The sequence below is a fragment of the Copidosoma floridanum genome, unplaced genomic scaffold (assembly GCF_036245765.1).
Source record: "Copidosoma floridanum isolate Cflo_tuat_1 unplaced genomic scaffold, Cflo_Japanese_pri ptg000016l, whole genome shotgun sequence".
In the NCBI taxonomy this organism is placed as follows: domain Eukaryota; kingdom Metazoa; phylum Arthropoda; class Insecta; order Hymenoptera; family Encyrtidae; genus Copidosoma; species Copidosoma floridanum.
This window is the reverse complement of record NW_028321893.1, coordinates 6,131,849-6,159,825: the sequence shown is the minus strand read 5'-3', so window position 1 is coordinate 6,159,825 and position 27,977 is coordinate 6,131,849. Positions and strand designations below refer to the sequence as shown.

At 36.6% G+C, this 27,977-nt stretch overlaps 1 protein-coding gene across 1 annotated transcript in view; it reads left to right on the top strand.

The window, feature by feature from the left end:
- LOC106639265 (proton-coupled zinc antiporter SLC30A2) overlaps positions 1 to 27,977 on the top strand; it is a 700,309-nt gene that overhangs the window by 312,949 nt on the left and 359,383 nt on the right. Inside the window, exon 5 of the mRNA XM_089592401.1 lies at positions 1,684 to 1,835. Within this exon, the coding sequence (XP_089448527.1) occupies positions 1,684 to 1,835 (152 nt within the window). The remainder of the gene's footprint in view (positions 1 to 1,683; positions 1,836 to 27,977) is intronic.

The following is a 27,977-nucleotide window of genomic DNA, read 5'->3' as shown; positions in this document are numbered from 1 at the left end:
TATAGTAATTATTTTTACACTTATCTAGGGAACCAGGTTGTCAGTTTTTGTCATGTCAGGTAATTCTACATGCCATGCATCTGGTAAATATAATTATAAATTTTGAAGACCCTTTTGCTTTGGCAATCAAATTCGTTCCAATTCCATAGATACAAACACAAAAAAAACTACATACCTGTTGCTAGCTCAAAAATAATTTTACATCTTTCTAGGATTTTGCGCAACACAACAATTTGTTTTTTTTTTGTAAGAACAAATATAAATTTAACAATTAAAATTATCAAGTTTGTACTTTATATAACTTCTCACACATTTAAATCATAAATATAGGTACAAATGTATTTTCTAATTTAAAAAATTATAAGAATTCTAAGAAAAAAATTTTTCTTACAATAGTTTTGAATTCCAAAAGAGGTGCAAAATACATTTTGAAAAATTTTAGAATTAGATAGTGAGTTTGTTGACAAATGTTACTTTTAAAATACATAATAAAACTGTTTTCCAGCCTGCAGAAACTCTAAAAAGCAGTTAATAAAGGTTTCTAATTAAAGAACGTTTTGGCGTGTACCACGCTGATTAAATAGTATCTTAAGTGAAACAATATAAATATCATAATTCTACTTTGACTAAGAAATCACTTATAACTAATTATAACAATATGCTAAGGAATCTACGAATTCGTTATTTTTTTTGTTATAATACTACAAATGTTTTCGTAATAATTATGTAATTTTTAAAGGAATTTATAGTTATAAAGAAGGTTTTTGAAAAAATTTTTTGTGCTTGTAAGGACTCATCATACATAACAAATTACTTGAATTCTAGCATCCTTCTCTATTCAAAATGTTCTGTGGAACTACGTTTTCTTCATAGCTGTGCAATATCTCTAGTACTATTACATTTAGGCACAGTGGCCTACCTTTTTATGCAATTGACTTGATTCCAAGTAAATATAGAAATTCCTTGACTAGGGAATTGAAAAGATAAAGTTTCAATTAACATGACTTGTCTTGTCGTTAAACGTGATACTTTTGTTAATAGTTACAGAAGATCAGACAAGTCTTAGTACATTAATTATTAGTATGCATTTGTAATTAGCTTAGGCTTGGATATCTAAGCTTAAAGCTCAAAGTCACCGTATATTTAGCTATTACACAGTACACGTTAAGGCGTATGACTCAAGGATAGTAAAAATTTCTAAGAATTATAGATTTTGTGAGCAAATAAAGGTGTACATAAACGCTTTCGTTGGTAGCTTCTTATATTTTTTTACGAACATTGGAAATATATATTGTCTTTGGCTTTTAAAGGTAATGAAAAAACGTGAAAAAATATTTAAAATCCTTTAGAAAATTTCTATTTCTTAACTACTTGTTCGAAAATTTTAAGGGAAATAGGTATTTAGAAACTTCTAACAGCTTTCAATTAATCAAATATAAGATTTAAAAAAAATTTGTGCATGCAATCCATCTATTCTCTTACTTACAAAAACTGTTAGAAAGAGTAAAGAAAAGTTTTTCAATCAATAGTCGTAGATCATAAAATTAGCTACTTTTTTATCTTGAAACACTTAGAATAAGAACCAAAAAATACATTTTATAATATTTGTTCGTTGTAAGGATACTAAAAGTAAACGTTATTTTATAATATAAAAAAAAAAAAAATATACGCCTTTCATTACAGGTCATTGGTGCTTTTACATCGATCTTATTGATATGGATGGTAACTGGAGTCTTACTATTCCTTGCAGTAGAACGTATGATTAACAAAGATTTTGAATTAGATGTTTTAGTTATGTTAGCTACCTCAGCAATTGGTATCCTTGTGAATCTAGTGTTAGTATGTTATTTATTGATTAAGTGGTTTTCTATAAAATTTATGCATGGAAGTTTAATTTTTTTTCAATACCAAAAAAGATATAATTTTTAAAAATGACTTACATTCAAAATATTCAGTTAAAAAACTGTGAAAGCAGAAAAGAAAACAAATGTATATGGTTATGGCTTATCTCAATTTAAGTAACATATTTCTTTGAGTTCTCAAGTAACATTTTCTATGTTTCTTTCATACAGCTGAAAATTTTTTTTTAATACCCACAATCTTTTTTGACATAATATTGAAAATGATTGTTACAAAATATTTTAGATTAAAGAGAACTACTTTCAAATACTTAATCGTATTAAAACCGATGAATTTGAAAGAAGCTTTCTTAAATATGAAGAACCAATAAGTAACATGATATGTTATAAACAGGTTTCATAAAATTAAGTTTCAATTTATAATATTCTGGCTTAGGTGTCTATTTGTCTAAGTGTGTAAGCATAATTAGTAATATGTTTAGTTTTTTTAACTTAAATAAGTAAGTATGAGTATCATATTTGAAATTGAGATATACAAAATTGCTGATTATAAACATTTTTAATTATTCTTAATGGTTTTTTTTAAAATTTCATTAATTTTATTATCAGTGTTACAAAAAGTGAATTTGTTGCACAAATATGTGGTGGATGGTTTTCCATGGATTTTTCAACGCTAAAACCAAGTCATGTTACTTCAAGCTTTTTTAAAAAGCACAAATTTAATAATAACTGCATCAACCAAGGCATAACTGTTAAACTGTTTTATAAAATTTTAAAGTAACACATCTGGTAAAAAAAAGATGTTTAGTAAACTTAACGGCATTTGGAGGAGCAAGACTTACACTTTTAAGTACTCCATACGAAATGTTTCTGGAAAAAGATAATCGGTGTTTTTCGCACATAAGGGTTAAAATATCTTTAAGTCCATACTTGTTAAAATAATTATGAAGCCAGGTTCCGTTTTTGCGTGAAACATCTACAGAAAACTATTTATTACTTGCTTGTGCAAAAAATTTTCTAAACAAAAAGTTTTTTTTGAATAATTAATTAAAAAATTTTTTTTCTTTGTTGCCACATATTTTTTTGTGTGTAATCTCATGATAGACAAATTTAAAATACAAAAATTTACCAAAAAATATTATTATTTTAAGAAACTTTTAATAAAGTTTGTTGGCATTTAGATATATACAATAATGAATAATTATATTTAAGTATTTTATGGACTAACCTTGACATATGATTGGGGCCTCAATGGTGAGCAGCAAACTGAAAAACTATGTTTAGTATAAAAGCATACCATATTTTATGTTAAGCCTGCTTCCCATGAGACTCGGATCTTAAAAAAGTCTTGTCGAAATCAAACTTTTACGAATCAAACTGGAAATCCGCTTAAATAATCAAAAAATTCAGGATGGAAATTAGGAGACTTCGTATGAATAAATATTTACTGGTTTCTTAGCCATTTGGGGTTGTTATCTAAGAAGAGTAATATCGAATCGTTAAGATTATAAGAAAACTTTTGTTCTTAAAAATTTTCTTCATTTCTTGTAACAATTGGTTATGCAAACACACTAATGAAAGTGTATTTTTATATTACCATGCCTTTAGGTTGTTATTTACGTAAGGTTTGATCAAAATTTGTACACAAGGTAAGTCCCTTTTTATAAATTACATTATCTTGTCATAAACAACTTTTTTGTTTGATTATTAAGTCTCTACAAGGCAGTCAAAAAGTTGATCAACATGTGTTTCAAATTCTAAGCCTTACATTGAAATTTCTTAGAATGGTATAAGACTTATTAATATTTTACCACCTACATGGAGATATTATATGGCATCCTCCCAACTAAAACAGGCAAGAGCTTAACTCCAAGCTGCTCTGCTCAGTACTATTCCCATAACCGAGACTATTCTCCAGCTCATCTGGATAACCAACTGTGTTTAGAATACTTTTATTTTTAAGGTGTGCCCAGAAGCCCAAAAAAATTGACAGTTGCAGAACTAACTATTTTAAGTATAGTGAGTTGATAAAAACATCTTTGATGAGCACGAATCATCGATCAGATAGCATCGTTGATTGGGAACCTTACAGTATGAAAGTGATGTTTGTTATATTTGTATGCTCTGAAGCTGATAAGCATTGGTGATTAGCAAGCTAATTGAATTTTGGTTCAAATTTCGGTTGAAGTGAGACACTGAAATTTATATTTTGGCAAGCAAGCATGATCAGTTACCAACTTAGCTTTTTTTTCAGAACAGTGAGATGAAAGAAAAGCTGCTCAGTCAAGGAATCATGAATGAGAAACAACCTCATTATTCCAAAAAAATATTTATCAATAAATTGTGTCCATAGGCAAAAAAGCATCGTCAATTTGCAACTCAACTGCTTTTAAGTACGGTTTGTTAATATAACCAAATAAATTATATGTTTGAAAAAAAAAAAATTGATGTCCACCACCTAACTGTATTCAAGTATTATTTAATAATAAAATATGCCCTTAGGACACCAAGCATCGGAAAATAGCTACCCAACTTTTTTGGTGCAGTTAATAAACAACACATCATAAAAAATTCCGCATCAATTATTAGAAACCCAACTGTTTTGATGTATTGCGTATAATAATAATATCTTCTTAGGCGAACAAGCATAAGAAGTTTTAAACTATACAGCTTTAAAGTAAAGTTTTTTAACAAAATATTGGTATAAAGTCAAGCATGCATTGGAAACATTCTTTCTGTTTGATTAACTTGTTATTTATTAAAAGAAATAAATGATTGATACATGATGATGATGCGTGGCTGTTAAGTTTAGCAGAGTAACAACATAAAAATGTATACATAAAGACAAATGCTGTCGAGTCAAAGATATATTGGCGGCTGTGCTCGCTTTACTCGGGGTTTTCTTCCACTCTTCAGTCTGACCGTTGATCAGCATGCCATGCCTCCAGAAAGCAGCTGAGGGAGCGGTAAGGTAGCAGGCGCGAAATACAAATCAACAACCAATCTACCTTGGTTCGTAAATGATTTCAGCTTTTCTTGTGGACGTCTGGATGGTGGCTGTTCGCAGAAGCCCATTGGAACCAGGATGGACGAAAAATATGCGACCCAGTGGCCAGGAGCCACTTGACTGGAGAAGAGTGATGTTTTCCACAGCTACGACGTCATCGACCTGAAAATTGCAGCGTGTGATTCTCCACTTTGGTCGTTGCTAGAGTGTGTTAAGGTATTCACGACTCCAACGGTCCCAGAATTGATCTTAAATGCCGCGAACAAGACTCCAGTAAGCCCGTCGATCCAGATCTTCAGGTGGAGGAGCAGCGTCGATGATGAAGTTTAGCAGACTGCTGACAAGGAAATACCCAGGAGTGAGGATCTCGATGTCATCAAGGCCACCGGTTAATAGGGTAAGGGGGCAGCTCTTAAAAACCGCCTTCATGCTGGTAAGAACTGTGGAGAGCTCCTCGTAGGTGGGGTGTCGTTGATCAATGATACGATGCAGACAACGCTTCATAGACTTCATGCAAGCCTCCCACAGTTCGCGAAAATGCGGGGCCTGGGGTGGGGGAAACGAATTGCCACTTGATCCCTTGGTCGGTGAGAGCGCCAGCAACGCGCTCCCACTGCTCAGTGTCCTGTAGAGCCTTGCGAAGTTCTTGACCAGTGGCTTGAAAGGGCAGGTGGTGTTATCGCTCCAAATCTCTGCTGGTCGGCCTTGTCTCATGAACAGTCTTATGATGGCATCCAGAAAATACTCAGTCGAAAAGTCGCCAACTTACTTGAGGTGCACAGACTGCGTAGGCATACATACAAAAATCGCTATGTATCCCTTGCTCGTGCGGATGCCTCGGCCTTTTGCTGACAAGATGTTAAGCGGGCCTGCGTAACCGACACCAGTACGAGAGAAGGCTCGAGTGGGTGTGATTTACGCAGCGGGCACAGGGGCCATGTGTTGCGTGGCGAGTCGTGCCTGGAGCCGCGCGCAGACAACGCACATTTTCAAAAAACTCTTTAAACGCTGCCGCCCACCAACAATCCATGCCTTGCAAACGGTGTAAGCACTGGTGACACAGAGGCCCCCGTGTAGTGCTCGTATGTGGGCCCAGTGAATAACCAATCGAGCCAGATGACATCGACCGTCGAGGATCGGAGGGTACTGATCATCAAAGTTCAACGCTGAGTGCCTAAGCCGACCGCCAACGTGGAGAATGTTGCTGGAGATTAACTAATCAAGAGTCCGCACCGAATGTTCTGCAGGCAAATGCCCCCTTCCCCCCCGTTGCAAAATTTCGATCTGGAACAGAAGAACCGCTGTTGGCTGAGGCGGTGGTCAAGGGTGTCACGGCGGCAGCTGGGTCCTGACACAGCCGATGGCGGATTCATCGAGGTAACCAGGCAAGGAAGCGCAGCAGTAGGTCCAGATCCAACAACTTCTCCACGATGCTTGAGACGTAGAGTTGAATGGTATAACAGGTGTGGGTTGCCTTCTTGCGGTCCAAACTGGAGAGACTAGAAGGCCTGACAACCTTGGCCAGCCACGTGTCTGGAGAGCCCGCGAGACATGGTGGACCCTTTCACCAGATGTGCACATGCTCCAGTGTGGATAGGTCTGTTTTCCGGGACGCTACGTCCACAGGATTCGATTCCTTCGGAACGTGTCTCCACAAGCAGGAAAGCAGCAGTTCTTGGGTATGAGCCACGTTATTGTTGATGAGTAAGTTGTTGGTGGGCTCTGACAATTGGAGCCAGTGAAGAAAAATCTAAGAGTCACTCTAGGCATAATAGTTCTCGGGGAGGGCGAAATATTTCCCAGCAACCATGCGCAGCAGTTTTGCAGCAAGAAGGGCAGCTTGCTGCTGAACCATAGAGGCTGGTACGCGCTTGTCCCAATCGATTTGAGCGCGCCAGAGATCTTGGATGATTATTTTATCTACCAGAATGACAGGAGCGATCCAGCCACAGGGATCAAAAAGACAGGCAAGAGTGGTGGGCATGATGCGCTTATTCTGCTGCGGCTCGAAAGTAGGTGACACGAGATAGAAACAATCATGGATTGGATCCCAAATCACATCCACCTCACTGATAAGGCCATCCACACTGATCTACCACCAGATCGGCCTGAGGTGAACGTCTGGAAAGAGGTTGTGCAGTAGCTCTGGCTTGTCGGCGATCCACTTTCTCAGTGGAAAGTCTCCTACCTGCAGCAAGCTGATCAGTTGATTGCAGCGACGTCAGGCTGTCTCTACATTATCAGCGCCAGACAAGATGTCGTCAGCGTAGCGATCTCCTTGAACAGTCGGGATAGCTTCGAGCTACGCTTCGCCTTCGTTATCGCATAATTGCAAAATTGTCCGCAGGGAGAGATAGGAAGCAGCAGCCTCTCCGTAAGTAACAGTCAGTAGCTGGAAGTGCTGTGATGAGGCAGATTCGTCGGCTTTCCACAGAATCCTCTGCAGATTGACGTCGCACTAATCGATCCAAATCTGGTAAAACATCATTTGGATGTTCACAAAAAAACGCGATCCGATGTCTCTTCCAACGAAGCAGGACACTCGGTAGGCAGACTTAAAGCTTTGGTCTGGCATGCAAAGCACCGTTGAAGCTGTGGTCGCTGGATGTTGGTTGAGACGCATTGAACCTAACGCGAAGCCTTTTTTGTTGGTCCCCGGATAGCCAATTTCCATGATGTGGAATATAATGTACTGGGCTTGAAGATGCGCACAGATCGATCTCAGTCAAGAGTTGCATGTGCCCATGCTCAAAGTATTTCCCCATGAAGCAAGTATACTTAATGGTCATTTTCGAAGCACGTTTTAGTCAGAACTGCAGTGCCTGAAGGAAGGCCCTGGCATTGGTCAGGCTCTTGCCTAATAAGAAAATCTCGTCACGCTTGAGGGGGAGGTGAACGATGTAGCGGCCATCGGCTGCTCGACGATGACCAGCAAAGCTGGCCTCACACTCCACGTTGTCCGGCGCCTGGCGCATGATGCGTGGCACGTCATCCAAGTTCCATAGCGCTGCATCAGCGCGTTAAGTTGATCATACCACGATGGCGCTGTGGCCTCGTCTTGTGTCGTGAAACAGGTGACAGCTGAAGTCAGGGCGGCGTGACTGGGAACATGGCTGGCAAGAGTCCAGCCAGCAACGGTGAGCTGTCCAACTAGGCTTTCCTGGCGCAAGAGTCCTGGTCGCAGTAGATGAGGGTACACATTGGCACCAAGTAAGATGTCAACGTTCCCTGGGGTATCGAAGGTCGGATCTGCGAGATCTGGCAAGTCACGCCAAAGTTCTAGGATATCCGGGGGAAGCGGGGCCGTAGGGGTCAGGAGCCCTATCCGAGGTAAGTAAGATGCAGTTAGCGACAGCGACCAAGAGGAACCCTGAGCTTGTAGCTTCAGCTGAGTTGTCCGTGATAAGTGCGAGATGCCCCCCCTATCCGAGACGCCCAAGATGGTCATGGCAGATGGCTTTAGGTTGGCGCCGAGCCTTCAGGTGATCCTAACAGAGATGATCTCCGAGCAGGCATCCTCGAGAACCCGTGCTGTAATGGATTGCCCCCCTGCTTTCACCAGTTGAGCTTTGAGTGTAGGGAGGACAGCTATTCATAACTGCAATTGGCCTGCAGAATCGTTCTGGTGGTGGAAGAGTGCCTGAAATAAGTCACGGAAGGCTCACCAATCTTCCTGGCACCCCAAAAAAAGTGAAATTTGATGCTTGGCAGACGAGGGCCAGAGTGTGCTTCAGAGAGTGATGCCGAGTCTCCATTTCCTGAGAGGGGAGGTGCCAGCGCGCTCCTTGCGTCGTAAATACATGCCTTGGTACCAAGGTAATGTTGCTCACCGGATCCATACAGGAGTTTGAGGGGGGCGATTTTGTTCTCGGGAGCAACTCTAACAAGTTGGGCTGGTTGGCCTGAGAATCGGCCCAATAGCTGCTTAGCAGCTCCATTATGATCTTGACGAGACTCACGCTCCAAGCTTTGATGCTTTGGACGGATTGTACGAACTGGGCGAGCACCTCGAGAAGAGCTTGCTGCGTGGCAAAAACATCTGACCAGCCTTCGTTGACCCTAAAGAGATTACATGTTAGATTCGACACTCATATCCTGAGCAGAATCTGATCATACATGATACGGTTGACAGTCTGAGCTGAGTAACTGCGTTTGGGCGTGGGTTTCACGACACGAACTGCACGGCAGTTGTCTGGATGATTCTTTCTCAGGGCGTCACGCGAGGACTTACTAAAAATCTCCTTTCTCGTTACTTGGTGCAGCTCTGCACGACTCTATCACGTCCAATTAAGGCCCGCATTCTCTCCTAATCTCGCAACTTTCTTCGCATAGCACGACACAGTCTAGCTGCATCATGTGTAGCAGAGGCCCAATTTTCTCGATGCGCTCTCGGACGCAGAAGATTTGTCTCCCATGCGAACGACTTACTTACATTGCAAATAGGATGACGCGTTTCTGGCTGTCCCTAGATTGACAAAAGCCTCGAAGTAACCTGTCCTCAGCTGCACGTTCTAACCAACTAAATTTGGCTGGATGGACCAATATTTGATTTACTGGTTATTTATCAAAAGGAATGAATGATCGATACAGGATGATGATGCATGGCTGCTAAGTTTAGCAGAGCTTACAACATGAAAATAAATACATGAGGACAAATATTGTTGAGTCAAAGATATAATGGCGGATATGCTCTCATCTCTCGGCGATTTCTTGCACTCCTCAGCTGGACCGTAGATCAGCAGCCGCAGTAGCATGCTGTGCTTCTGGAAAGCGGCCGAGGGTGCGGGATGGTAGCAGGTGAAAAATACAAGTCAACACTTTCTTATTGAAATTTACCTTGAGGTCAGTAGGTATCAAAAATAAGCTATTCAACAGTTTTAATGGTTATGTAATTTACACATTTATCATAGAAGTGTGTCTCTATGCAAGAATATATTTGTCACTAGACATCCAACTATTTCTTAGTATTGTGAGCGTTATACATCTCTAAGTTACCAAGCAGTCGTCAAAAGCAACCTTACTATCTTTTCGTATAGTAAGTTAACAAAATATATCTCTGGAAAGCAAGCATTTAGAAACTTAATGTGTTCTAGAAATGGTAAGTTCACACACTTTACTTTTTGGTGGACAAGTATTGGTGACAAGCAATTCAAAGGTTTTTTCAGTATAGTTAGTAAACAAAATGTATGTTTAAGCGAGCAAGTACTGTAAATTTCTAACTTTATAGTGTTTGAATATAAGAAGTGAGGTAATAGGTAATCCGTTGGAGACAAGATTCAAAAATTAATAACACCTCGAGTACTTTCATTTCTTGGTTTAATTTAGCAAACTGTTTCGCTGACCATTTGTATCTGCCTCATCAGGTTTAAACACGTTTGAATATAGTTGCATACGCACGACACTAGAGTGTACAATCTTATTTACAAATGGCACAACTATCTCAGGTACGCAAAAACTCGCGGGTGTTGTGGCCTAATTGCCCCAGGTCAAATGAGAGAGTAAGCTGCATGGTGAGGTTTTGTAGCTCTTATATAGCTAGCGCGATAAAGGTAGACGTCCGATAGCATTAACCTTGCTGAGGACCTTTGAACTTTCGTAATAACAAAAGGTATAATTTCCTAAAGTACAGTATATTTTTGTTTTGTTGATATTATTACTGTCATACTTCAGAAAAAGCATTTTAAAAATAATTTGCTTGTTATCGTTCACTTCTTTATTGAGTATTTTAACATTATTCCAATCAAACTAGTTGTTGTGTTGAACTTGATAAGTGTAAACGACAGACTCGATTTTTTTTATTGTTTCTGTGCTCATTTATCAATATTTCAGTCACTTGTTTTGTCTTACTAACGTCAGACGCTAAACAATTTCTACAGTAGAATTTGTAAACAACGTTTGTCTCTCTAAGATTTTCCAAACGAATGATGCCATAGAGCTCATCATAAATAAGAGTGTTAGTGTGAATGTTGTGAAGTATTAGGACGATATTTTGTCAAAATTGCTGGTATATGGTAAACCAATTTCACATATAGGGAGGTCATTCGGAGTTGTTTTACTATTGCAAATGTATTTTTGTCTCTTTAATTTTTTTATGTTCTTATTAATAAAATGCAAACAATAATTGTTCTTCATCAACAAATTTCCCTACCTTCACAACATCCACACTATAATATCTATTGATAGCAAATAAAATCGCTCCATCAATCGAGCTGAGAGTGATATTTATTTTTCAACTAATTGAATGGTCTGAAAAATAGTTTAAAAAATGTCCCAAAAAAATTAATTTTCTAAACCAGTCAAAGGTAAAATGTTTGAAATTTTGGTTGTGTTTCTATCTAAGAATTTAAGTTTGTAGTCTATCTTAATTTTGTGTGTAAACTGCAGGTAAGAATAATATCAATTAAAGTGTGAAAAATTCAGTCAACCTGATCCTTATTAAACAAAAGCAAAATATTATCGACGTTACAAAAATAAAAGAATCAATTATTGTCATAGTTATTTTTTAGTTAGACAGATAATTATTTTTAAGGTCTTCCATTACATGACTAGTGAAAAATAGTAAGATTCTATCAAAATGCTGAGAATTAGTTGGAAAAGCTTATTGTAAAACGTAGGATAGGTATTAATGAAGAGAGATTATGTGCTCTATCAAAGCTCATTAATGAGAGCTTAACATTTATTGTTTTAACTTGATATGCACCGGTCATAGCTCCTTGATACGAAGTTTTGAGTTGTATTAGTGAGGAAGGAGCTCACATGCAACAAAATGAAATGTAATTGAGGCAAGGGGTTTTACTTCATTTTATTACTTGAAAATGTTGTTAAAGTGTAAATTTTGGTGCACTGAAAAATTCAGATATTTTTTTATTTTTGCTAATATGGGCAGTGTAATTGTATTCAAGGTGAATTAAATAATAACGACTTGTTTGTAGTCAATCTTCACTTAACTTTATTCGTATGAATACATTACAGCTTTTTTGGTTCACAGTCCCTTCCTCAGACGTGTGTACATCAAGACTAAATAATTTATACTGCGTTATTACATGGAAAACATTCGTAACTGTATGCCTCAATGAAAGTAATTGTTTCGCTGAAATGCACCAATTGTTGTCTAGCACACTGACCTACAAAGTTATTTTAAAAATCCCTTAGTTCCCCTAAAATAAAGAGCCTTATTGGTTTTCGTTCAATAATTTACCATCCCAATGCTTTGTCTCCCACTGATACAACTCTAGCTTAGTATTATGTTCTGCCGAAGATTCAAAAGGTTGATACCCTTTAACGTATGGTCGTACATCTTGTTACCAGCCCCACATATTTTCTAGCAAAAACAATTTACAACGAGCTAAGTTGAGCTGTGTATTACTGATACTTGCTCACTTAAAGATTTGTTTTGTTATTCCACTATACTTAACACAGTATGATTGGGAATTGACGGTGCTTGCTTGCCTTAGTGTTAACTTTATTGAAAACAATGCTAAAAAAACAGTTATGTCTGCTAAAGCCTTATTCATGCTTGCCCAATAATATATTTGGTTAACTAAGTACACCAAAACACAGTTGAGTTACCCGTTGCCGATGCTTACTTTTTTTCTTTTGTTTTTTAATTCATCATTGCCTAAGGGGCTCAGACATGGCTATTTTAACACTATAAAGTGTATTTAGCCATATGTTGTTTAATTAACAGTAGGTGAAAAACAGGAGGTAAGAACAGTAAATTTTATTGAAACTCAAATCCCATCAAGAAGAAAACCTCATTTATTAATAAAAATTTTGGCCCACGCTACCAACAAAGCCATCATGTGGCTGACCGATGCTTACATACCTTAAAATATATTTTCTAAACATTTTTTATTTTAAATCAGTTAGATTGTGTCACGGACGTGGCCCGGCGTAGCTGGTCAACGCCGTGGCTTGCGCTTTTTAGTCGAGCGCCCGAGCGCTTGACAACAGCCAGGTACCAAGGCCAAGTCAGCACTCAGGTGCAAGCTCGGATTGGCTCCAGGTATTAGATAATGCCCCCCAAGTTCCTTAGGAATTTTAAGGAGGAGCCAGGGCCTGAGAAGAACGGTCGTGCCACGACGGTAGACGGCAGTCGGGATTTGATAGAACTTCCAGGCAGTTATTGTTCTTCCTTGCAATCCATTAGAATAAATGGAACACAAATGATAACCGTCTCTACCATCCTTTGTTGAGAGCCACTCCATAACAGGCTCATTTTGGTGACAGTGGTGACCAACTCAGGTTTGGCGCTTCGTCGTCTAGGTAAAGACTACGGGGAGCAACCCGGAGGACAACTACCAGGTGGGTGGCAACTATACTCAGGTACAACAACGGCGCGGACCATGTCGAAAATTGTGTACACGCTTCTAGGGTTACAAGCTATGCTCAGGTAAGTGCATTCAAAAATAAGAAATTTACAAGTGATCTCAAATTGTATAGGAAACTCCACACGGAACGCTTTGCACACTACACGTAGATTATACTCAAATTCGTAGTTCTTAGCATCGCGTTATTCATAAAATTTAAATCTAAAAACGCTACTCTAATACAATAATTAAACATGAAATATATATACGTATGGGACGTTCCACGTCAACTGGGTCACCACTGCGATCAAAAATTGTAAGGCTTTAAAAAATCGTGCAAGAGCTTCAAATGTTTGTATTGAGAACATTCTTCAAATGTCGAGTGACATATTGATTAATTCGATATGGCTAATCCAATACGGTGGCTGGAAGCCGTAAAAGAATCAGGGATCCAGCAAAAAAAGGTTGTAAAAATGAGAATTTGCAACGGACCAGGTAATTTTATGGCCGAAATTGTATCTGATAGATGCCCTTGAAGAACTTGTGTGGTTTGTAGACAAAATGAAAAATGGCGGATTCAATATGGAGGTCCAACATCCAATATGGTTGCCAAATTTTTAAAAATCAATCGATTTACACCAAATTCGGTATACGGGTGTTTCATAGGTCACTGACCACGAATTTTAGGTCAGATTTGCCAAATTCAAAATGGTGGATTCAAAATGGTGGATGAAATTTTAGAAAATCAACCGATTTGTACAAAATTTGGGAAAGAGTGATTTTGACTCCGTTGATTACATACCAAAGGACAGACTTCTAAAAGTAAAGATGGTGGACTCTATATTACAAAAATTTAATAACTCAGTCCATTATATTTGGTCCGTCACATTGAACGTTTCAAAGTGCCATGTGGATCTTCAAAGCTCATGTGTTTCAAAATATTTTGAGCCCTTGCACGATTTTTCTTAAACATGTCAGTTTGTTCCCACTGGGCCAACTCTGGGAGTGCAAATTGCAAAGCTTTAAAAAATCGAGCAAGGGCTTAAAATGTTTGTTTTGAAAAGCTCATTCAAACGTTCAATGGTATTTCAAGAATTTTTTAAATGGTACTTTGAAAATATTTTGAAATATGTGATAATTCTTAATAATTAAACATGAAAGTGTTTTAGAAAGACATATGACTTTCACATAATCATGTGATTTTCAAAATGGCTATTGAAGTCGTCAGTTACAAGCGATATTATTTATTTAAGGATTGAAATTTTAAGCTCTGATTTTACGTAAGTCTTTTTACAAATAGTTTTTTGTTCAACTAATATATAATGAATTCAGTGAATTAGATTGTCGATATCGAAACTTTAAATAAATCATATTGATATTGTATAATATTTATAGGGCTCACAGCATCTGAATATCTTTTAACTACTAATAATTTTTCTGCGTTCATGGAAAATGAGTGACCTTTATGGATATTCGTGACAGGTGGAGCAACTGACACCCTGCTAGTAGATATTTGAAACGTAAAATAAGCGTAAGAGTGAAATAATTTTTTTTCTTTTAAACAACAATGTATAGTTTTCTTCTTTGATTGGTTTTGTAATATACGTAAAAAGAGTTCTTATAACAATAAGAATAATTTTATTCACATTATTGAATGTCTAATGTGCTTTTTTTGAGAGGAATATCATGTCTACTCCTCAAGAAAATGTTGCAAAAAGCCTACATTTAGAAAGATGTGCTAATCCTTTTACAATCAGTAGTCAGAAAGGAAAAAATTGGAGAAATATGACCAAGAGTATGTTGGAATTTTTTCCATACTGCTCAAAGTCTTTTAAAATTTGTATGGATTGTCTAAAACTTTATTATAAAAATAGTAAACTTCTCTTAGATAGTGCAGTTTTTCAGAATAAAGATAACTCTTCAGAAAACAGTTATATGTATGAAAGTGATGTTGATTGTTCTCCAGCCAAAAAATCATGTTTTTCTCGAGAAGACGAATTGGAACAGTTATTAAATGGACTCAAATAACGATTCAAACGTTTGCCACCTAACGATCCTTTATGCGTAGCAATACTTACAACAGCTCCTGATCGTTGGTCAACACGAAAAGTAGCTAAAGAATTTAAAACTTCAAGAAGGATGGCTGAAAAATCAAGAATTAAAGAAAAACAAAGGGTGTTTTAGCAATGACATCTCCGAGAGCAGGTAAAACTTTATCTTTTGATACAGTTGCAAAGATTGTGAACTTTTATGAGTCATATGAATATTTGTCAGTTAGATGTCAGTTGTCCACGAATATCATCTGAAACCGGAGAATAATTGGGCACTAAAACGAATAATGAGACAGTCAAACCTTTTTTTACTAGAGGAGGGAGAGTTGGGTGAAATTGAAAACAAAAATAACTTAGTAACATATCGCGCCGAGAGCCTAGACATCAACAAAAGTAGAAGGTCCCCGGGAATAATCCTCGAAAGTTGCGGAGGGCATCAGAAAATTTAGGCTACGCTCTAATCCCCATCGAGTCTTTAGAGCATTCACCACAAATGGAGAGGAATTTTGATTACTAATAAGTGGGGGCAGGAGCGAAAAGTGTACGACAATAAGAGGACTACAGATAGAAACAGGAAATCTGTAAGGGGATTTGCAACAAGCACCCCAATAACAAACGATAGAGTCAGGGCGCATACAGGAACAACGGAAACACATAACATACGTGATATAAAAAGTCCCCAATAAACCAACAGGGCCCGAATCATATGGTCAGGAATACGCCTAATACATTTGTGCAGGCGACCGCGGGTCCCAACTTCGCTCGAGCGTACACATTTATGCGCATCGAGTATGCTTTACCCCTCCCAACTAAATAAGACCAGTGAAAGCGCACCACCGTCTCAAGCGTCCTTTACAGCTGTTGCACTCATACGGCCAGCGTTCGTACCTACACGTCCAGTGCCAACAACCGTACAAAAAGACTACCAAGTAGAGCCAAAATAAATGCACACTCTGCAGAATCACGCTCACACAACGCACAGAGAAACGGCCAACAAATAACAAACGCAGAAAGAACATCGGAAGCACACACTAGCGGACTGTCCTTGGAGCAATCAGCTCACCGTCATACCAATATTTGACGGAAGTTCGGGGACACTTTCGCTTTTTAGCTTATTGGTAAGGCACATAGTGCGACGCTTTCCAGATAATCAGGATGATATCCTATTTGCTTTGGCAGCAAAAAACACGGGAGCAAAGATAACAGGGCCACGTACAGCATATTATGAATCAGTCGAGGAGCTTTTGTTGGATCTTGACGTGCAATAACACAATTCTGGGGCCACCTAAAATTTTCAAATTTTCAATCTCAAATAAAAACAGTTCATCAAAGCCCAATAGAATCGGTAACAGATCACGGACACAGGGTACAAACAATTTTTAATAACCTGATTTCTATTAACGACGACGCTATGGACTTAAATCTAATTACAAGGACGTACTTAAAAGACACGGCAACGAAAGATGCCATACAGCACTTCATGTTAGAACTAACAACACCATTGGACATGCCAGTTTAGAGAAAAAGACTGGCGAGCCTCAGAGATGCCGTCAGGCTAACTAGGAAGTGTGAGGCAAGACTTCATACGCGTCGAAAAATGAAACTAACCGTCTCAATGCTTAGTACACTTAACACAAGTATTACACTAGTCCAGACGTCGGGCCCAGATCAGGCACAGCTTGAGCCTCCACCCCCTGTGATTCCACCAAGTCCAGGTCAGCAAAACAGTAACTTGGCTAGCATTTTCGCTATGAACACGGGTAAATGCTATAATTTCAAGGAAATGGGTCACATACGAAGACAGTGTAGGAAACCCCACAACAACACCACTGGAGGGGGAAAACGGGAATACTTCCACGCTAAAAACACAAATGGGTTGCCTTAACTGCGGGATAAGAAGTCACATGGCAGCAATGTGCAAAAAGTTGGCCCACGATATAAAGTTCGGTGGATTCAAACGAACTAAAGAATTATGTATGCGGTTCAAGAGGTTATTGCATTGCCTAGCAGACGCTAACCTGTCAATCAAACCCAAAAAACGTCAATTTTTAAAAAGGGAAGCACAAGTACTGAGTCACATTGTAAGCAATGGTACACTGAAAATGGATTCAAACAAAATCAAGGCAGTTAAAGACTACCCAACACCGACGAACGCAAAGAAAGTAAAACAGTTTCTGGGCTTAGTCGGATATTACCGTTGGCTTATAAAACGGTACGTCAAAATTGCACAACCATTAACAGAATTGTTCTGCAAGAATACAGATTTTAACTGAACGCAAGTCAAACAGAAAGCTATTGAGAAGCTCAAGAAGAAATTATATAAAAAACCTGTACTAGCAGCCATAAACCTTGAAGAGCCATTTATTGTAACGATAGATGCACCAGAATACGCGTTAGGTGCGGTGCTCATTCAAGGTAAAATTGGCAACGATCACCCTTGCGAGTATGCTTCGTGCACTCTGAAAGGCGCTGAATTAAGTTACCCCATTTACGATAAAAAACTCTTAGCAATCGTCTTTGCCAAAGAACAATTCCGTTCTTACTTGTAGGGACGTCGATTTACGGCAATAACAGACCACCAAAGCATTTTCATACCACCAAAAAGGTTGATTTAAGGTTTAATCGACTAAAGGCACAACTGCTGGGTAACAAATTCGACATCATACATAGGCGGCGAAAAGACAATTACGTGGACGCCCTCTCTAGGAATCCAGTTATTGTGGAAGGAGAAGTTGATCTGGAGTTGCCAAACAAATACCTTTACCAGCTAGCAGAAGAGCAGGAGAAAGACGGGATCTGTCTCGAAAGTGGGCCACGGGCAAGGATGTTTGTGGTTCGGGCTAAAGAAGTACGGGATGATAAAGGAAACGCCAAGAAGATACAAATCGACAATACAAGTTTGCAGGTATCAGATTTAGATTCTTCCTTAGCTGACTGCAACAGTACAGAGTCAGACACGGAACTCAACACTGTATGGACATGCAATAAATTATTTCAAAGGCGCAAAAATCCAAGAAAATCCTCCATTACCTTGAATGCTAGCGATACAAAGAAAAGGAGCATCAAGATCAAAACAGAGTTGTGTGAGACAACAGTAGACCCCTTAGGGAGTGGATTTCTGAGTACCAAAATTCAAACAGCGAGTACGCCGTTAGAGAAGTCCATCGCAACACGAGAAAATGCAATAATACCCTTCGGGGCTTGCTCATTTCCAGTATAGAACAGCAACAAATTTAATAAAGAAGCCAGATATTTAGATACTGCAGAAGAAATAATAGTTACCCAACGAGAGCGGAGAAATGGGTAAGAACTCAACTCATGGCTGCAAACAAATCACAGGCATGACTTAGAAGCTAAGAACTCAAAAAACGCAACTCAAGAAACGCAAAAGAAATTGAACTAGAGGAAAATAGCCAGCAGCATTTTAAGTAACAAGCCTGGAAAAATGGTCAACCTATCCGTAAAGATTGAGGAAATGAAAACATTAGAAGGCAAGCACGAGCAATAATAGATATGATTGTTGAGCAAGAGGGAGTGTATGTGGACAGCCTTGAAGAGTGTCCCTCCTACAATCATTAAACTGCTTGCAAAAATTATCAGAAGCAGAACCACACTCAAGTAAACGCAAGGGTTGACCCATGCAACATGAATGATAGTAAATGGATAAACCTGAGCGATGGGCAACTATCAGCAGTCACCCAAGGAGAACCACTTCAAGGCAAAGGTAGCAACACACACTTTCCAATTACATCGGAAGACAAAAATCCTAAACAAGGGCAGGACATGGTTAAAACAAAGTTAAAAAAAATATCAAGAATCATAAGTTCAGAGGCAAATATTTGCAGTGAACCTTGACTAGAGCTTAAATTTCGGCCTGACCTTACTAAATCTGATAGCAATCGCCTATACCACTTGTTAATAGGTGGATGTCAGCTGAAGCTAATAGCGAGTGAATTAAGAGCAGAGCTACTGAACTTACCGCTCATAGATAAATGTCAATTCTCTGACGAAGTTAAGGAAATCTTGAGTTCAGATAGGAGGTTTGGAAATGAAGACTGTATTTTTCTTTTATTAATATCTATTAATAATATCTATACTCTCACTTCAAGAGAAAAAACAATGTTAAATGCGTACACATTCATCTGCAAGGATAGCATTATATTTCTCTGATGAGGATTGCCCCCACACCTCTTAAGAACCTGGTCAAGCCAGCCCAACCATCGGCTGAAAGCCTTACACAAATAAGCGAGAATGAAAAAGCTGCTGACGAACATATACATTGGAAAGACGAATTCGTAGCCATCAGTTATGACAAGAAAGGGTACTGGTTATGTCAACTTGAGCAAAATGTATTCGGAAACGAAGAGGATATAAGCATAAAATGGCTTACACAATCTAAAGTAAGTGATTTTGTATATAAAAAAGACTATGAGGATACAATAGACTTTAGGACTATATTAGTAGATGTTCAGCTTAAGAAAAAAAGAGGCAAGTATGTCTTGTCTCGAGAACAGCCGGAAACGATCACCAACGTATTAAACAGACCATGTTATATACAATGAAATAAGGGGACAGGGCACGATGCAAACATCACACGCTTACAGAGGGCCAAAGTTATAAGCAACGGGAATGACACCAAATCACCATGGGAAGAGGGTGACTAGGACAACTCTAATCAAGGTACAAATTCAGTGGATAATACTGCACACGTTAGAGCCTTAGAGTTGGGGTTGACATGCTACACAGTAGCTAAAGCCCGTCCATCCCAGAAAAAACCACCACATTCACAAGGCAAAGAGACATTTTACAAGATTGGAAAAGTCACTGAACATCCGTTCAGGTATATAGAAAATTAAATTGTACTAAGAAAGTTAGCAGGCATTGTGGAGACGAAAATAACGGAAGCATTAATCTTAAGAGGTCTAATAAAACGAGAAGAGCTTCACACAGAAGAATGGTCGATAGGTGGGACCGAAGTTCAATGGACATTTGGCATAGCCGTAATAATCGTATTCATTAAGGCACACTTGAAAAGTAAAGTCCTTCTGACAGATATGAGAATTTTCTTATGTGTAAGAGAACTAAAGAGAACTATGGAGGCTAACAATATTAAATCAATAGGGCTCGTCAGAGACTTAAAAATACTAAAGCAACCCCACTGGGACCAATTTGTGCAAGAGATCGAAAATATGTTTCAAGGACATCAGCTAACAGCAGTCTAGTATTTGAACGATCTACCAACTCCACCAGTAGGAAAGAGACTGTTAATAATAAAAAATATCACGAGTCAGCAATAGGGGGACATAGGGGTATAAACAAGACCTATAAGAAAATTGCCAATGATTTCTATTGAACAAATGTGAAGACTGACATGAGGCAGTACATTATAAGATACGATGGATGTCATAAAAACAAACTAGTCTGACTAAAAACAAAATTACCTATGGTTTTGACTGATACACCTGCCTTCCCATTTGGTAAAATTTCGATAGATTTTTACGACCCATTGACAAAAGTGGAAAAAGGCAACAGATCGACACTCACAGTGCAGAACGGGCTTACTAAGTATATCATTTTAATACCGGTAAGGCAAGCAAACGCGATGGAAACAGTTAAAAACCTCTTAAATAAAGTTTTTTGCATTTTTGGTCCATCAGACGATATTTTGTTGGATAATGGTATACACTTCGGGAGTGAGCTACTAGAAGAACTTGCTTGCTTCTTTGGAATCAATAAATATTATACAACTACATGTATACCTCCATTCAATGGCAGCATCGAACGTATGCACCATACAATAACCGAGTATCTGAAGATATATTGCAAAGATCGAAACGATTGGGACAATTGGTTAAGCCTCTGAATGCACGCTTATAATATAACGGTGCACGAAACCACGGGCTACTCACAACACGAGTTAGTCCTTGGTAGGAAAGCGTGAACCCCCACAAGCGGTGGTTTGCGCTCACAAGCCATAGACGCAAACGAATATATGAAAAATTTAACTAAAACACTACAAAAAGTACAAACTACGGTGGTCATAAATTTAGCACACTCAAAGTATCGTTCCAAATATTTTTACGATAAGAAAATTAATTCTCAGCACTTTAGAGTAGGAGAGGCAGTATTTTTACTAAAAGAGCCGCATAAAAACAAATTTGACGCGCAATATGTAGGGTTATATGAAATTGTAGGTCTTGATTACGGCTCACACAGCGTCGAACTTCGAAAAAGAAACGAACAAAAAGTATCACACATCAACAAAATTAGACGTGCGGCTATTCTTTTGTTACCACCAAACGACTTGTAGCATGTCTTCCTTCTTTTGCGGCCCTTGGACGCAAAGAAAGAAAGACACCACCAACATACAGAGTTTTCACTACATAAACACATACATACCTCCTACGCGTTACAGTATTACCAATAAATATAGTAAGATCATGAATCCAGTCAAGCACGAAGCATAGTCTGCAAACATTATACCTCGCTACATCCTACAATTTATCACCAAATTATACTTAAAAGTAGTATTCCCAGCAAAGCAGCTTCTGTTTGCGGCCCTCGGACGGAAAAAGAAGAAATTGACGCAGTCAATTAGTCAATTACTTTTTTTTATATATTATTTATAAGAGAAAAAAAACAGCTAAGACAGCAAAATATATTGTTGTTGTAGGGCACAGACGATCGTAAGGGAGAAACCATGGAAGATTAGTGGAATACAGGGAAACCCCGAACTCATAAGCGAATACATATCGCACCTGGCGACGTCCAGCACGTCATGGAAGGTTGTAGGAAACATTTAAATAGCAAGCTTCATGTCTAGAAGGGAGAACCTACTTCAGGAATAGAGGAATTTAGCGGAAAGTTCCACTGATATATACATACGAACAAGAGCTGTTTGGCATAGAAAATACAACAAAATTAGGCATTTAACAAGCTAAAAGGGCGTTAAAGTTTCTCCCTGTACAGAATGGGAGTGGTAGAAAACGTAAGCACCGAGCGATTTTATCTATCGTGGGGACAGGATTAAAATGGTTGTTCTGGACCATGGACACGAAAGTCTGAGTACAACTAGCGCATGCAATCGAGGAAAACTCCAATACGTCGAGTAAAATAGCGAGCTTGATTCAAAAGCAAACTTTAATTATCCATAAATCCATTGAGGATCTAGAGAGTAGGTTAAACATAATGAAATTAAAAAACGATTTAGCAAAGGTGAATGCCAGACAATTGTTCAGCGTCTTCAAAATCAAAACCATCATGTTGACATTAACCATTCAAGCGGAACAATTTCGCTCTATAGCGATAACAGTAAAGGAGACTAAGCCAAGAATCGTTTTTCCCCTTATATACGCCAATTCCATCACTAAACTCCTTGAAATGCCTGAGGTCACCATTTTCTTTAGACACCCTCACTTAATATATCACGTTTCGATACCCCTGTTTGACCTTATCATGTTTAACTTGAGAAGGTTGCAGCTTCGACAATATTTTCTGAAGACAATATTATAATGCTTTGTGGTGCGGGATAACACATAAACAAAATTATTGACAAGGTGACCCCTTTCAGCTACTCGTCAAGGTTACAAGAAGCAATTCAGGAGCTACTACTTAGGGAGAGGGTAACGATGATAAAAAGCTAAGGTAAGGTCCTGAAGCAGGAATTGAGTCAGGGCTTGACTACACACGACATTATTTTACAAGCCCAAGAGCTTCAAGAATATAAAAGATTGAAGGTCGATATAATAAGGGTGGAAATCAGCACAGGCAAATATGTCATGGTACTCGGCGGCGTTCTGTTAAGCGGACTCGTAGTGTGGAAAATACTTTTTCTAGAGGGGGGCATCCCTACTACTAATAATCTTACGGGTTACAGGCGATTGTATACTCGATTAGAGTAAAAATAGCGTAAGAGGGTAAAAACGATCCTTTAAAAATACTTAAATATGAAATTAGATTAATAATTTGCAATTTTTAAGTATAGCTTTCATTGACAAATATCAAAAATATAATTCGAAAATTTTCGTTTGGGTATCTATATGAAGTCAACGTAAATTTTTTTAAATTAAGTACGTTTAGAGTGTTTAAAATATAATAATTAAACAATCCCTTACATTAATAAAAGTGAGAACACTTTTTTCTCATTTCATTTCTATGATTCTGAAGAATCAGGAGCAAAAATTTATTTGTTGGTCTAAGTTAGCCAAATATCTCAATTATTATATAATATGCAGAATTAATTATAAAACAAAGCCATGAGGGAAGATAATACCATTAAAGGTTCTAAAAGGACCGAAGTTCGAATCTATATTTAAGTGTATTGTTTTAATCACAAGGAATTACTATTTTCTGCGAAAAAAGGAGATATTATATCTTCGTACACAGAATACTCATTCAGTACATCCAAGCAGATTTAACCAATACAGGGAAAATCAAAAGTAAAAAAATTAAAAAGATACATTCTTGAATAACCATCTGTTATACCAATGTTTTAACTGCATGTATAACTGAAAAAAAAAATTTCTAAAATTTATTGACGTTAAACAGCCATTAAATATATCAAAATTTTAAAAGTTGATAGTTCACAAATTTTCGATTTTTGTACACGTTCCAACCACACTGAAAAATGGTCTTGAAATTAAAGAATCCAGTAGTTTTTTTTAATAATTTGACAGAAAGTAAATAAGGTCTCATTCTTCTAAACAGTTTAAGAGTTGTTAAAGTTATAACTCTGATGGAAGTCAGAAAAATGAATTATTTTATTGAAAAGTTTTCATGATACAAACTTTTTTAGTATGAATTTCTTTTTATAACTAAATCAGCCAAATAAGTGATACTAATGAAGAATCAGCTTTTTATGTTTTAAAATTATAAGATAAAATGTGTTCAACAAAGTGATGTTTACATTTTATATAAGTTGGTTTTTAAAGTACACAGCTATAAGGTAAATATCCCGATTGCGAGACAACGTCCCAATTAATGGGATGTTTTGAAATTAATTTATATTTAAATAATGGAGAATGTATAGGAATGTAAATAAATTTTGTTCACTTATACGTAGAAACATTTATCATATACATTTTTTTCAAGGCCATAGTACGTAAAGAATATTACAAAAAAAATGTTTATTGCAACTCTGCCATTGCAGTACTATGGGACATACGAATCTGCGCCTATTTTGACTTTCACTTTACTGAGTTTTTTCTGAATTAAATTGAATTCTTTGTCAAGATATGTTTTTTTTTTCTTGATCTTAGGTATTCCTAAATATATTTAAAAACAAAGATCAGTATTTTTAACGCAGATTTTTTATTTATAACCATGTCTCAATATACGTACATCTAAAATTTGAAGGTCCCAGTTAATGGTACAGCATAATGCATGTACCATATTTACGTACACTTCATATTTATGCCTTTGGCCCGATAAATAAGACACAGCAAAGTTGTTGTTTTTACTTGCAAATCTTGTACTCTGTTATGTAAAAGTGAATACAGTGTGTTTTAATCAATTGTGAAGTTATTGTAATTGATATCCAGCTTCATAGTAAGTTAATTATTGACGTACAGTAATAAATCGTACACATAACCTCAAAAGTGAGCAGTCCTAGAACTCTTTATTTTGTAATCACCTACTTAATTAACAATATTTACTGATTTTAGCTAAAAAATGAAAGAAAAAAAGGGAAAAAAGACTGACAGAAAAATAGCCTCTAAAGGGGTAAATAAGTAGCAATTGAAAAAAGAGGAAGAGCAACAAAAAAAGGAAAAGAAAAAATTTAAAAAAAACAATTATAAGAGGAAAAAAAGAAAATAGAAGAGGCTAAGAAAAAGTTACAAGAACAAATTAAAGATATTCAAAAACAAATTAAACAAGAAAAGTAGATATAATAAGATTAAAAGATTTTGTTCTCTTAAAATTTTGTTGTTTGTCAAAATTTGAAGTTTATTGTCTTGCATACTACTATTTATTTATTTGAATTAGAATGTTAATTAATGAATACATTAAGTTAAAATATAAATAGCAATTATTATTATTTCCGACAGTTTTTTAAAATCTCTTTTTTTATCTTTATTTGAGCTTATTTTGTTATTTTACAAAATTGTGATTTTGTGGGGTAAACTTTTTTATATAATTATACTTATTGTTAATTTTCACGAGCTACCAATTTTTTGTTTTTATCGTGGTAGGTTCAATCTAACAGTTTTTGTATGTCCCATAAACCGGGACTGACTGAGTGGGACAACTGGGCCATGCTGTTTTTTAATGTGCCATTAATTGGGACCTCATATTTTTCTCCATTGTTTCAAATTAAATTATTATTGTGATCTTATTTATACACTAAAACAAATTTTTTATTGCTAGAACACATAATTTTACATCATAATACGAAAAATTTTCTGGTTATATGTATTTTTCAGCTTCGAATAGCTTATTTTACTTATAAGTTCGCTTAACCCTGTCTCACAATCGGGATATTTACCTTATATATTATACTTCATTTATTCGTATAAAATTGTAAAACATATTTTTCAGATCATTCTTCATCATTGCTAACAGAATCAACTTCTGACTCAAACCAACTATCTTCGTCCACGCTTTTGTCGAAAACTTCATCACCCTTTTTATCTTTTTCAGCGATATTCACAAACTTATCATTCATCAAAAATTTGCAAGAAAAATTAACAAAAATATACACATTTGTTCGCATTTTCTTATTTACAGCATATTTTTTCAATCGCATTTGATACTTTAATCACTTGTGTCTCTTATAGAAAATTGCAAGATCTATCTAATTGAATGAGGTAACAGATTAACCATAATGTCTTTTGGCTACGACTGCCTTATCATCAAACTTCATACCTTTTTTATTAAGTAAAAAAAATATGTTATGTGAATGTTAGATTGCGTGATATAAGAATTAACAGTATTTACTTCATAGTTCTTTTATAATGTACGTCCAACAATCATTAATAGTAAAGCAATAAAAAAAAATGATGTCATTGCATTTGGGCATGATAAAGTTTATTTAAATTATAAATAATGTTTCAGATACTAATGATGATGCTTCTGTAGGTGGTGATATATTGTTCAATAATTTTTAATAGAAAAATAAATTATTAAAGCAACTTATCAAAAACTGTCATTGAACATAAATTTGCTGATGTCACGATGATAACAAAGAAGGATATTTTTCATCCGTACTTACTTATTTTTCAAGTAATTTTCAGCATCTTTGCTCAATTGTTTGGTCTTATGCTGCTTGATACGATCGCTCATGTAGTACAAAGATAATTTGGGGTCGTTCATACTTAGTACTCTATCAAATGTATCCTGCAGCTTCACCTTTCAGCTATTCTGTCTAGCGTGTAATTTAAAGTTTTTTCGATAAATTTTGTGCCATCCTTTCTGGGCATCCTCAGAAAAATAAAGTATTGGCAAAGGTTATTTTTTTGCAACTTTACAGCCATGCATTAATAACTTAAGAACACTTGGGCTCATACGAACCCAATTATATTTATCGTTGTGTAATTTGTATGTATCTTGGCACAGCTTATTTTACTTCTCTAGCTCCACTTCTTTTTTCAAATCAAACAACGATAAAATTAGTGTAATATTTTTAACTAACTGTTCGTCTATCTCTAGTGATTTTGCAAAATTTTTTGGGTCATTGAAACGTGTTCGTGCTGAATTCCCAGTATTAGTGGTTCCAGAACCTTCCTTCACTTGATCAACGCGAGCACCAAAGCATTTGTTTATTTATTTTGGGATCGCCGTCTTCCTTTTCAAAAATTCTTCTACAAAAAAGCAATTATTAAAGTATAAAAATTTATATTAATGAAATTATTTTTCCTCTTTTCTCTATGTACACTAAAGGGACATATATTCGCGGACTAGCTTAGCGGTGGCTACGCGCGTTGAGTGTCGCTGACGTCTGGTGTGATTGATTTCGGTCCGAAGCTAGTCCGCGAATATATGTCCCTTTAGGGTACGTATGTATGCTACTTGAATATTTAATAGTTATACTGGAAATGATTCTAAGCCAGCTATACAATAATTTAACGAAATCATCCTTTTATATCGTATTGCAATTATAGCTGAGTAGAATTACGAAATGTAATTAGTTTTATGTATTTTATAGTTAATTCACGAAAATAAAAATAAATACTATATACAAATTTCCATAGTACACTTTAATGATTGAAGTTTCATTTTTTTATTTCTGGCCGCACAGAAAAAAATTAGATTTATTGAGTATAATGTACCATGGCAGGATATCTGGTTCTTTTATTACAGACAAAAAACTAAGACTTGACTTAAAAAAGGTATTTTACTTATATTAAATCCATGTTAATTTGTTACAAGCCATAGTAATATAAAACAATTTCTTTTCTTCATTTTAATTCAAAGAGCAACTCTTAGTGTAGTAAACAATGACCGTTGTAACAATAAATTTAGATTTAAAATGGTTTCTTTCATTTATCTGGTAATACATTCGTACCTAAAGGTCTACTTTGGAAGCCATTCTGTTTTTTAATGAAAAAAACTTTTTATAAAATCTTCCACGTGTGCCATCAGAAAATGCATTGGGTAGTTGTACTAAATAGGATTTAAATAGCGTACTTCTGTAGGCTATATGTACTAAATGTTCAAAACACTTAATCTTACAATGCAGCATGCTGATTCCGTACTCTGATGCTACGGACTTTGGTAGAAACTTATTTGTTCTATCTCCAAACTGATGGTTCGA